Source organism: Sorex fumeus, unplaced genomic scaffold (assembly GCF_029834395.1).
Source record: "Sorex fumeus unplaced genomic scaffold, SorFum_2.1 ptg000043l, whole genome shotgun sequence".
NCBI classification, from domain to species: Eukaryota; Metazoa; Chordata; class Mammalia; order Eulipotyphla; family Soricidae; genus Sorex; species Sorex fumeus.
In genome coordinates, this window is record NW_026606100.1 from 43,587,941 (window position 1) to 43,601,268 (window position 13,328).

General features: G+C 48.2%; 1 protein-coding gene across 3 annotated transcripts in view; it reads right to left on the reverse strand.

Moving 5' to 3' along the window:
- Positions 1–13,328, reverse strand: part of ABLIM1 (actin binding LIM protein 1) — a 318,451-nt gene that overhangs the window by 54,565 nt on the left and 250,558 nt on the right. For all 3 annotated transcript variants that reach the window (XM_056120595.1, XM_056120594.1, XM_056120593.1), the window contains exon 7: positions 105–192. In XM_056120595.1, the coding sequence (XP_055976570.1) occupies positions 105–192 (88 nt within the window). The remainder of the gene's footprint in view (positions 1–104; positions 193–13,328) is intronic.

Here is a 13,328-nt window from a genome sequence, read left to right on the forward strand (position 1 = left end):
GGGTTTAACAGCTAATGAAATGCCACCTTCTCTACCAATGCTCCCACCATGGTGGTGAGTTTCCCTCACCCAGCTGGGGAGAGTGTGCTGGCACCCTGCCTTACCTTGAAGATACATTTCCTCTCCTTCCGTGAACATCTGGTTGCATCTGCTGCATCGTGCACAGCTAGGATGGTAATGCTTGTCACCCGCCTGCGAGAGAAGAAGTAGGGGACAGTCAGTCTGTTTCTTTCTGGCCTCCCCCCACGACAAGCAACCAAGGCAGGAGAAATAAAGGAGTGACTGACCAAACTTCCTTCCCTCCAGCCCACTGAGTGAGGAGGGGGCCGAGCAGTGCCCCCGGCTGCTACACTTCTTCTCAGGGGTGCCAGATACTCTTTCTCTTGGCTTGTGAGCACCTGGATGACTAGCAGTTACACCGCAGGCCCTGAGATGGGTCCATGACACCTCCCCCAAACACCACCTCAAAACATACTAACATCTGGGCTGAAGCAATAATGCAGTGGGCAGGGCTTTTGCCTTGCCTGCGGCTGACCAGGTTCCATCCCCGGCATCCCATATGGTCCCCCAAGCACTGCCAGGAGTAATTCCTGAGTGCTGAGCCAGGAGAAACCCCTGAGCCTCACCAGGTGTGACCCCCAAACAAAACAAACAAATCACCACCAATAGCAACAATAACAAACACAAACACTAATATCCAAATTGATTTTGAAGGTTGATGGTGGTTTGTATGAAAGCAATAACGCGGAAGGACCCTCGTATCAAGCAGGTTCTTGCCCTCTTCATCTGTCACTGTCACTGTCCTCGGGCCCAGTAACGTCTCCATCATGAGACTTGTTGTTACTATGTTTGGCATATTGAATACTTCATGGGTAGCTTGCCAGGCTGTGCCGTGCGGGCAAAATACTCTCGGTAGTTTGCCAGGTTCTCCGAGAGGGGTGGAGGAATCGAACCCAGCTTAGCCGGGCTGGCAGCTTGCAAGGCAAACACCCTACGACTGTGCTATTGCTCCAGGCCAGCCCTCTTCATGAGAGTCTGAAAACAGAAACAAAGATGCAGCTACTGTCAAGAGGAGAAAATCCACCAAAAGACACTTTCCATTGCTCTTATCTGAGTAGGTGCCCAAACTCCCTTCCACGAAACCTCCGACAGCCCTTTGCTGAACTTTGCACAAGCTCTTCCTGAAGGAGGCATTCATCTGAGGTTGGCTCTGAAGGATGTTGGGGTCTTTTCTATTACTGAAGTTGACAACTGCCACCCCTCAGAGGTGTGGAGCTCCCCGAAGAAAAATGTCACTAAGGAATAATTCTCCAGACAAGTCCCATCGGAGCCAGGCTCCAAATGCCCATGGACAAAATCCAACCCCCCCGCCCCTCCTTCACAGTGCAGCAGAAAATCTTCAGCGCCTCAAAATGACTCATGCTCTCCGTGGCTAAACCATTCTAGCAATTCACTGCAAGGTCATGTCTTTCGCCCCCAGCTGGGCACGAGAGGGCCATGAGCCCAGAGATGCACCAGGCTGCTCCCTGCACCCTGTGGCCTTCACAGGAAGCCAGAGATCTGGCTGGGACCCTTCTCACGACCCCTCAAATGCCACCAATGTAGCCAAGCAGCTAGGGTGTAGTGATGGGGGTCCAAATACGAGCTAATCAAGTGGAGAAAAAGGAGAATGATTCGACTGTAGAAGCCAGGGATGAAATCCTATCAGGGATGCCTGCCAGAAAATTCCAGAAATAGTGTTATGCACAAAGTAGTGTTTTAAACTCCCCCCCCCCCCCAGCTTGGAGCTGAGAGGACCACAAAAACGTCAACGTCAAATAGCAATGCCCCTCGAGACATCCCAGGTCAAATGGGAGTGACCGGAAGCTGACACAAGTTGTTCCTCAGGTCAAAACTAGGTGGGCCAGCAGGGATGTCAGCACTGTGAGGAGTCTGGTTCTCAAGGAGAAGGTGAAGCAAAACACCAAGGCCCCTGGGCAGGAATCCGATGCGTGACAGAGTGAAAGCCACGCTACTCTAAAGGCTGAGAGCAGAATGAGATGTCTTCAAGTTGATATGGTGCAGCTACCATACTTAGTGGTGCAACATCTGAAACATTCTCACGGAGAGGGATGAATACCCAGTACAGCCTGCCTTGCACATAGCCTGGGTTCAATTCCTGGTACCCCCCAGGAGTGATTCCTGAATGCAGAGTTCTGAGCACAACCAAAAGACAATAACAGAGAGGTAGAATAAGACCAAATACAATGTTTGACCAATTCTACTTTGGTTTAGTCCTACCCTCTGTGTAAGTGAAAGAAATCTATAAGGCCATTGATATGTTTCTTTCAAGGGACTAACTATAGTTCACTGAAAGAGATGTATCAATTTTTTTAGTATCTGGAGTGATAGCATAGCAGTAGGGCATTTGCCTTGTGCACAGACAGCCCGGCCGAGCTGGGTTCGATTCCTCCGCCCCTCTCGGAGAGCCTGGCAAACTATGGAGAGTATCTTGCCCACAAGGCAAAGCCTGGCAAGCTACCCGTGATGTATTCGATATGCCAAACACAGTAACAACAAATCTCACAATGGAGACGTTACTGGGCCCGCTTGAGCAAATTGATAAACAACGGGAGGGCAGTGACAGTGACAATGTTCACTTTTGAAAGAGACAGACATAGTCACCGAAGAGTGTAGTAACAGATTAAAAATATTACTTTAAAAAAATCAACCATTTGTCTATTCAATAGCTATACAAACTGAGTAGGTGTACTGAGAAAATAGAATTAAGTTTATAATAGTAACAAATATACCCTTGAACGTAAGACCTACAGAAAGAAAATTACAGAACTTGGCTGCAGGCTAAAAGACATACAGACACATACTAATTCTAGAGGCGGAAACAGAATATTATCAGGATACCAGACAAACCTATTGATGCAAAGCATTTGCCATCAAAAATACTTAGGAATTTCCTCTATAAACAGTAGGCTGTTTCTTTAAGTTCACATGGAAGGAGAAACGCACACTAGCACAAAGGCATTTTTTTTTTTAAGTAGCAACAAAAAGGAATTTTCCTTTCCTGATAAAGTTATTCTAAGGCTAAAATAACTAAAGTTTCAGGCTGGTGCAGGAATAGAAACTAAGTCAGTGGAGCAGGGAGAGGAAGCATGGGATGGGCCGACACAAAAAGCAAGTTTCATCTCTGATAAAGGTGGCATTTCAGTCGTTTTGAGAAAAACGATGGCTCCATTCATGGTGCAAACAATGGGTTTGCCAGTTAGAGAAAGGTATGGATTCCAAACTCAGCCTACACAAAAACCGGTTACAAAGCTGTGTGGAGATAGGACAGAAAACTGTTTTATTTCTAGGCATTTTGGGTCACACCCAGGTCACACCTGGCTCTGCACTCAGGAATTACTGCTGGTCATGCTCAGGGGACCATATGGGATGCCGAGAATTGAACACGGGTCGGCTGTCTGCAAAGCAAATGCCCTACCCACTATACTATCACTCTGACCCCAAGACTGTTTTAATCTTGAGGCCTAAAGACTTTTCCAACCAAAGCAAAACCTAGAATGAATAGAGACAAAAATTGGTTCATTGTGCACATATACATAAAATCTCTACAGAGAGTTAAGAGAGGAGTCACATGGGCTTGGAAGACAATACTGGGCTTAGGGCTTTTGCTTCACATGCTGCTGATCCTGGTTTCATCCCTGATGCCACATATAATCCCTGGAGCCCCTCCAGGAGTGTCACTGAACACAGATCCAGCAATAGCCCCTGAGCACCACCAGGTGTGACCCACACTCCCAATCAATCAATGAAAGAAATAAGACAAGGATAATATTTGCCTTACGTCTCAGAAAAGAGTATTAAAAACAAAGTAAACAACAGAAGGCCATTTCTAGAGGAAACGTAGACGATCCTGTTCCCAAATAAAGAATCAGTTCAGCTCTCTGGCTCCTGATAGAGTTGCTGAGTGGCCATGATCCCAGAGACCCAGAAACAAATCTCAGAATCCAGAGGCTTTTGGCAGAAATCCCTCCAGATTTAATTATTAAAAGTCCAGAATTCCAAAAAAGCCTAACCACAGTAGCATACATCATATGCTATTCATAATCAGCAACAGAAAGCAAAGTGTCTAATGTTGCCTTTTTGGCAGATCTAAGTATTGGGGAAAAATCTCAAATAACAATGGTGGGGCTGGTGTCGAAATATAGAATGTAATCAAAGTAGAGAGAGTAATGTGGACATCATCTGCCACACAGGTAGGAGGAGGGTGTGGGATGGGGGGTATACTGGGGTTGTTGGTGGTGGGAAATGGGTACTGGTGAAGGGACGTGTTTCATTATTGTACAACTGAGTATTAAACCCGAAAGCTTTGTAACTGCTCTCACGGTGATTCAATAAATAAAAAATAATAATAATAATAAAAGAATCAGTTCAACCCTGGTGGGATTCAGGGAATTTGAGAGAGATGTTTCCTTCATCCATTAGCCCAAGATCAAAGGACAGAGGGAATCAGGCATTCATTCCCACAGTGGGGTGAGCACTGCCTTTCCAGAAATGCGCCTCTGGCAGTGCTTCCTAAGAGAAGCACTTGTGAGTCCAGGTCAAAGAAGCTTCTGGAAGGAATTCTCCCATAGGTGCTCCTGTGCATCTCGGAAGAATTTCAGGATTGTGAAGAACCAATCTCAGGAGCAGCTGGTGAGAGCATTCAGGGGTGAAGGCACTTAACTACGGGTTGAGCAGTGCCAGGGGTCACTTCTGAGAACAGAGCCAAGAATAGCTCAATGATCAATGCTGGGTGTGGTCCCCGAGAAAACAAAAAAGGTAACTGAGTACACGATGGAATGACACATAGCCAGAAACAGAACAGAGCCGACATATATGCACTTAGAGGGAAAGAGTTCCAACGAATGGTACAGGAGGAGAAACCCAGCAGAAAGCAGGACTTGTGAGACATGAGTGAAACAGTCATTGAAAGTGTGGCCGCATTCGTCTGGGTTCAGACCCAGTGAAGGCGCCGTGAGCCTCTCACAAAGGTCAATATCCAACCTTTCCCCTCCTGACTCTGACCTCATGGAACCTAAGGGGAGTAGCTAAGGCCCCTGGTTTATGGTCTGGCATCCCTCAACAGTCCTGAAAGGCAGGTCCTAGCATAGGATGTTACTGTCACGTTACTCTACATGCTATGATCATGTATGTCAGAACAGACAGAGATACATGCGATCCTATTTTCCTCATGTGTTCTGCCTGCAGAAGATAGAGAACTGTGCCACTAGCGGTGGTCGTTCCTTGGGGCAGAGCTGGAGTGGGGACAGGGCCCCAACATGCTCCTTGGTCTATGTCCGTCTCCTTTGCTGCTTTTACAAAACTGCACTATTGTGTTACTGTGCAGTAAAATGAGGATGAGAGATGAGAAGCCTGGGTCCCCGGGAGCCTGGCACCTGTGCGTAAGTCCAGCAGGCTGAGAAACACAGTCCATGAATGAATCACCAACTCCTGAAACCTCTCTCTCTCTCTCTCTCTCTCTCTCTTTTTAAAAATAAACAGATTTTATTTGGAAGTGTTTGGGAAGGGGAAAGAGGGAGAGAAAGTAAAAGAGTAATACCATCAAGAAAGAACCTGTGCTTCTCCAAGGGCGGAGAGAGCATATATATATAGCACAGTGGGTATATATATATATATATATATATATATATATATATATATATATATATATAGTCACTGTCCTCCTATTGTTCATCAATTTGCTCGAGCAGGCCCAGTAAAGTCTCCATTGGAGACTTTGCTGTTACTGTGTTTGGCATAGCGAATACATCATCGGTAGCTTGCCAGGCTCTGCCGTGTGGGCAAGATACTCTCGGTAGCTTACCGGGCTCTCCGAGAGGGGCGGGGAAATCGAACTCGGGCTAGCCATGTTGGCTGTGTGCAAGGCAAATGCCCTAGCACCGTGCTATCGCTCTAGCCCCATATATATATATATATATATATATATATATATATATATATATATATCCCAGCATTAGATGTGGAAGCATGAAAGTCCACATCTCAGGATGGGGGATGCGGGTGACACATGTGCTCCGCCACGTGGGCCCAAGTAGCACATGGGCTCAGGCAGCATATGTGCCCTTCCTTTGTTCAAGGTGGTGAAACTTCTCTTGCGTCTGATGGGGATGACGCTAAAGCAAGTGAAGAGTTTCCTGGTGACTGGTGCGTCTCCGTCATTGCTTTATATGCTGACTTTACTTCCCAGCAACCTACTGAGGGAGGAACTGTGCTCATTCCCCACTTTATAAGGTCCCGAGTCTCAAGGAAGTGGGCGAGCCAGCACGCAAACCCAGGCAGTGCGACTCTGCAGGACCAGCTCGGAGCTTGCACGTCAGTAAGAACCATGCAGGTCTCCGCGGCGGCTTCAACAGCCCTAGTGACATGAGGGTAATGAGGACCACGGCGGAGTGTGGGGTAAAGCTGTCCTTCCCAAAGTTATCTTGGCAAATCAATAGACAGTTTCAACACACACACACACACACACACACCCCAAGCGGATACAGTCATTTCCATGCTGGGGGGGGGGGGGAGTGGGTTATAAATCATCAAGGTCAAGGCTATTTGTCGGCTGCTTGAGTTCCCCTCCCCCACTCTTTCTTAAAGGTCTAAGGACTCAGAGATGGTTCTCTGGGTACCCAGAAGTGGCACCAACTGCTCCCCTGCACCCAGCGCTCCCGAAAGCACAGGAATCTTCTCATTTCCTCTGGCAAAAGCAACACTCAGAAACACGGGTTCAAATGAACCTGAAGAAGGTGAGGCCCAGAAATCAGCTACGAGAAGAACAAAGAAGAGTCCCTGCGGGTCACCGGGAGCTGGGGAGACGCCGAAACCCCAAACCTGATGCCTGGCCAGGAGGTGAAAGGGAGTGACCCGCTGTGCTGAGACGTGACAGGGGCTGGGTGGGCCGGGACCGGCAGAACCACCCCACCCCTGCTGCACTCCTGCAGGAAGGCCCCGCACGGCTGACTCAGCCGTCCCTGCTTGCCCTGTGTCCCCCCAGGAAGTGGGAGAGGTTCCCAACGCCGCTGGCCCAACTCGTCTCACCTGTGCCACAAGCAGTTTTTCCTGCTGCAGCGGCCTCCCCAGGCGGGAAAAGAAGGGTGTGCCCGGGCACCACGATGGTCTCCCGGGCAGAGAGGAATGAGTGTGTCTGCCTATGCGGTTTCCCCAAAGCCTAGAGAGCTCGCCACAAGTCCAAGCAAAGGCCAGGCTGCGGAGGGCACGCCTGACCAGCTGCTACCCTCATCCCTCTCACAGCCTGGCCCACAGCAGCGCGCTGCAGTGTGTCTTCTCCAGTGAAGACGCACAAAACAGTGCCGGGAAAATAGTTGTCACCTTCCAGGACTCCTCAATCTTTTGGGCTTGGCTGTTCAAAATACAGAGTACTTTACTTCCTTTTCCTCCCTTCCTCCCTTCCTCCCTTCCTTCCTTTCCTCCCTCCCTCCCTCTCTCCCTCCCTCCCTCCCTCTCTCCCTTCCTTCCTTCCTTTTTTTTCTGGGTCACACATGGCTGTGCTCAGGGATCACTCCTGGCGGGCTCGGGGGACTATATGGGGTGCCAGGGGCTGAACCTGGCTCGACTGTGTGCAAAGCAAATGTCCTACCAGCTGTACTATCGCTCTGGCCCCTGACTTTCCTTCTTTTCCATCAGTGCAGATAGATGGACTTCGCACACAGGGTTACTGCTTCTCACCTCCCAAGGAATTAAATGTATGAACATTAATGCAGTCTTTGTGAGCTACAAGTGTTGGGTAAGTATGATTTCTGAGAGCACTGCTAAACAAGTCTTCTGAGTGTCCGGCAGGCAGATGCAGTATAATCTTTACCAATCCCAGCCCGATGTTGATGATGAACAATTACATTCTGGTAAACCCCTACCTCACACCACACACCAAAATTATCTTTAATGGCTCACAAGCCTAAATATAAAACTCAAAGGAAAAAGACTTCTCGCCAAAGAGAACAGAGGGGAATGCCCTGTCACAGAGGCAGGGTGGGATGGGGGGATGGGGGGTGGGAGGGATACTGGGATCCGTGGTGGTGGGAAATGGGCGCTGGTGGAGGGATGGGTATTTGAAATAAATTTTTTAAAAAAAGACTTCTCGCCAAAAACACAGGAGAAAAATCCCTGGAACCATGGTTTAGGCAACCACCTCTTAGATAATATTTTAAAGAATAATCCAGGGCTGGAGAGGTATCACAGAAGCCAAGGTGCCTGCCTTACATTTATATGTAACTGGCCCCATTTGATCCCTGACAGCTATACTCAATTCCCCAAGTACTGCTAGGAGTCACTTCTGAGCAGGACCAGGAATAACCCTCTGAGCACTTCTAGGGGTGACTCAAAAGAAAACTGGGCTGGAGACATAGCACAGAGGTTAAGGTACTCGCCTTGACAGTAGTTCAAATTCCAGCATCACATCCCAAGCACCACCACCAGGAGTGGCCTTTAGGCAGAACTGGGTGTGGCACTTCCCCAAAAATAAGTGTAAAAAGTATAATTACCCCCAAAAGATAAATTTGATGTCATCAAAATTTAAACCTTTTGTGTTCAATAAATGGAAACTTCATTTAAAAGATGAAAAGATCTATCACAGGTTAGAATAAATTTACGTGATTTTATTCCTAATAAAGGACTAATTTTCAGAAGACGTAAAGAACGATGACTTTAAGAGTCCAGACGGTTCAATTAAAATAGAAAAACACACCAAGGTTTAAGTAGGCACTTGGCTGAAGAAGATACGAGCGTGATGAATAAGCACATGAGAATGTCTTCAACATCATTAGTCAAAAGTAAATAAAATTAAAACCACAATGAAATACCACTACACACAGACCACGAAGGCCAGTTTATGAAAGCCTGACCAGGCTGAGTAATGCAGAGGATGCTGAGAAAGTCAAAGTCAAACTCTCGCTCGCCACTGGTAAGAATGTCAAGTGGGTAAGCCACTTGGGGAAACCCCTTTGGCAGTTTCTCAAGAAGATAAACACATGAGGCCAAGTGGCCCAGAACTTTCCACTCCTTGGAAATAACATGTCCACACAAAAATTGATTTGCGAAAGTTCACCGCACACTATCCCCAATAACACCAGACGGGAAATGATACAAGTGACTCTCAGCTCATAAAGAGATCACTGTCACTGTCCTCGCATTGTTCATCGATTTGCTCGAGCGGGCCCAGTAACGTCTCCATTTTGAGACTTGTTGTTACTGTGTTTGGCATATTGAATACATCACGGGTAGCTTGCCAGGCTTTGCCGTGCAGGCGATACTCTCGGTAGCTTGCTGGGCTCTCCGAGAGGGGTTGAGGAATCGAACCCGGCTCGGCCAGACTGGCTGCATGCAAGGCAAACGCCCTACCGCTATGCTAGCACTCCAGCCCTGATAAAGAGATAAAGAAGGGAATATTGCTATGCCATCCCAAAGAATAAATGACTGATAAATGTAACAGACGTAGATGAATCGCTGTGACATTAAGCGAAAGAAGCTAAACACAAAAGACCACACACCAGATGTCTCCATAGTAACATGAACTGTCTAGAAAGGGCAAAACACAGGGGATGTCAGGTAGGTCTGCTCCTGCCAGGAATGAGGGTGGGAACAGGACTGGAATGGGAATGACGGCAAACGCACAGGCAGTGTGAGAGAGACACTGTAAGGGCTCTTCCACTGCAAGGCGCTGATGCACACATCATTCGATAAAGAAGAAAAGCCCTCAAAGCTATTAGACAGTGGGCAGGTTTTGTGGTACATAAGCTATTTCTCAGTAAAAAGGAATGATAACCAAGGAAGAGACAACGAGGAAGGAAGGAAGGCAGGAAGGAGGGAAAGAAAACAGGGTGATGTGTAGGAGGGGGGAAAGGGACCAGGTAGATAGCAGGAACTTGAATCACTACCCACAGTGACATCTGGGCACACGTTCCTGCATTCCTTTTGGGCAGTACAACTTTTCCTTTTCTTTCCTTGTTAGTTTTTGGGGCATATCTTGTAGTGCTCAGGCCTTACTCCTGACTCTGTGCTCAGGGATCACTCTTGGAAGTACCTCGGGGACCATATGGGGTGCTGGGGATCAAAACCTTAAATGGTCTGGATTCAATCCCCATATTCAATCTGCTCTGGCCCCAGGACTACAACTTTTTTTTTTTAGAAAATTTGTAGAAATATGTAGAAAGCTAGGTGTTCACGTATGATACTGTTCTGCTAGCAATTATGTGAAGAACATTCTTCACAGGGATTGAAAAATTATGTGGCTTATCATTATTTTTGTCTTCAGAAGAATTACTACTCCCCTTGTGCAAGCAGAGACGTTGACCTGCAGAGATGCAGAGACACTGAGTGACTCACCCAGGACCCCTCAACGCGTCAAAGAAAACTCCCAGAGACACTGCATGAACCTTGGATTAAGCTACCAGTACAGAACATTGAACTGTACCTTTCTCCAGCCCTCTAAAACACACAGCTTCATTCTTCTTGCTTTATGATGCTCAAAGGAAGGGCCAGCAGCCCAAGAATTAGCTATCCCCAGGGCCAGCATCACCCAGCCCAAGTGTCAAAATTAAGGAACATCCCAGATCTTCACACATGATGGGGCTTCTTAGACCCATCCTACCAGACACCAGGTACTTGGCTTCTGCGCTCAGAATCTCTGGCGCCCAGAGAGAGAATCCCTTTGCAGTATGTCGAAAGGGAGCTACAGTGAGTGAGACGGGAACATCTCCTTAGCAGGTGTCCTGGGCATCTCACCAGATTTCAAGGCAGAGCAAACAAGTGCTCTGAAGACAAACAGAAGTGACAGAGAAAGAGCTGCTCAGCTGGAAGTCACCATTTCTTCCTGGTGTCTTGACTGGTGTTGACCTCCTGGTCTTGGAAATGGGATCTGGCTCCTGTTACTGAGGCTGGAGTGTGCCGCTCCCCCCCCCCCCCACCGTCCATTCAGCCTGGAGCAAAAAGACCCTCTGGAACACGGAGGAGCTGGGGCCTGTATCCTGCTCGGACCCAGTTATCTAATATTCTTCAGATCCCGCAACTTGAGGCCCCCCCCGGGACCACCCCCAGTAGGACACGGTGTGGGATGAACTTAGAGCCTTGTGCATACACTCTGGACCTCCGAGTACTTCCGTCCTGCTGTACTCTGGGGTGGTTTTAAACTACTGCCTGTGTAGAGGAGTTTCTGGGAAATGTTCTGGCCCTGCCTCTTGGTGAATCACTTCTGTCCCTTAGCTGTGCACAGACACAGGAGTCCATCAATGATGGAGACCAGTCATTGGGGACACCTTTGCTTGAACACGAATGCCAAACAATGGTCCAAAGTGGTTTTTGCCTTTTATCATGATTTTAATCCTGGAGGGCCTTGGGGGAATTAAATAAGGAGAAAGGAAATTAAGCGCGCTTTGCTGGGCGGGTCCCCAAACTGTTTTTCTGTAACCTCCTCGAGGTGAATGAGCTTTGAGAACATAAAGCCTTCTCTTACCTCCCATCAGACACTGACTCCAAGCACCACTGAGCCGCGTCTCAACCCTCTCTGGGCCTTGTCCTTCTGCTGTGTGTGAATGGATGCAGAGACATGGGTGGAATGCAAATGGGTCACAGATTAATTCCTAAATACTCTAAAATCTGCAGCCAGTGGTGGTAGTGGGAGAATCACTGTCACTGTCCTCCCATTGTTCAACGATTTGCTCCAGCGGGCTCAGTAATGTTTCCACTTTTTTGAGACTTGTCGTTACTGTGTTTGGCATATTGAATACGTCGCAGGTAGCTTGCCAGCCTTTGCCACGCGGGCGAGATACTCTTGGTAGCTTGCCGGGCTCTCGAAGAGGGGCGGAGGAATCGATCCTGGCTCGGCCAGGCTGGCTGCGTGCAAGGCAAATGCCCTACCGCTGTGCTATCACTCCAACCCGCGAATCACTCAACGTTAAGTCTTGACCATGAAGCTGTAAAAGCAGCATCCACAAGTTTGAGCCCAGGTTCATGAGTGGGGGGGTGGGGTAAGCAGAGGAAATGGATTTGGAATGACTTTGTGCTTCCCAAATGATTGCATCTTTCAGGGACGAAGAGAGAGAGTACATCACTTGCCTTGCACACAGCTGACCCTGGGTCCATATCCAGAACTGCATATGCCACCCCCCAAGCACCCCCAGGGGACGCTCCTGAGCTCAGAGCCAGGAATGACTCTTGGGCACTGAAAACCAAGGGCGGAGCTTGGGGGGTGGAGATCTAATTTTCCCTCTCATGATTGAGCTTAAACATTCTTAAATTAAATTGCATTCAAACAACCATAGGAGTGATCAAAACTGGTGCTGATGTTAACACTATCCTGGGTATTCGTTTTGCTGAATGTTTGAAAGCATGTTCCCGACATGAAAGACTGCACTCATCTGGGGAATATAAAGTAACAGAATGGGAGTTGAACACCCAAGTATAGTTGAGATAAGTACCCAGGAGGTCTCCTCCAGGGCCTGGAAGCTGGCAGCACATGCTGGGGGGAAAAGGAAGCTCAGATAGAGAAGGGAACACCAAGTAAAGGATGTTTGGAGGACTCGCTTGGGATGCGAGATGTATGCTGAAAGTAGACTATAGACCGAACACGATGGCTACTCAATACCTCTATTGCAAACTACAAGACCCTGAAAGAAAGAGTGAGCAAAAAGGAATGCCCTGCCACAGAGGCGGGTGGGGGGGATGAGGTGTGTGTGGCGGGGCGGGGGAGCTACTAGGATCATTGGTGGTGGAGAATGGGCACTGGTGGAGGGATGGGTACTCGATCATTGTATAACTGAAACCCAAGCATGAAAGTTTGTAAGTCTACAACTATACCTCATGGTGTTTCACTAATAAAAAAAAATTTTAAAAAAAAGTATGTTCCCCTTTACTTTACTGGGCTGGAGCGATAGCACAGCAGGTAGGGCGTTCGCCTTACAAGCGGCCAACATGGCCGACCCGAGTTCGATTCCTCCGCCCCTCTCGGAGAGCCCGGCAAGCTACCGAGAGTATTCGATATGCCAGACACAGTAACAACAAAGTCTCCAATGGAGACGTTACTGGGCCCGCTCGAGCAAATCGATGATCAACGGGAGGGCCTTTACCTTTACCTTACCTTTACCCCTTTACTGCACCAGGGGTCTAAAGGGGCACCTGATTAGCCCCTACAGCCTATGTGGAGACTAAGAGAAGACGCCCAAGGTATGAAGTGAGAGTGTTCAAACCCAGGGTTTGAAGTCCACTCTCCCCTCCCCAGACTCGGCCTCAGGCCTGGGGACAGGCCTAGAAATGACCACTCAGACAGCCTC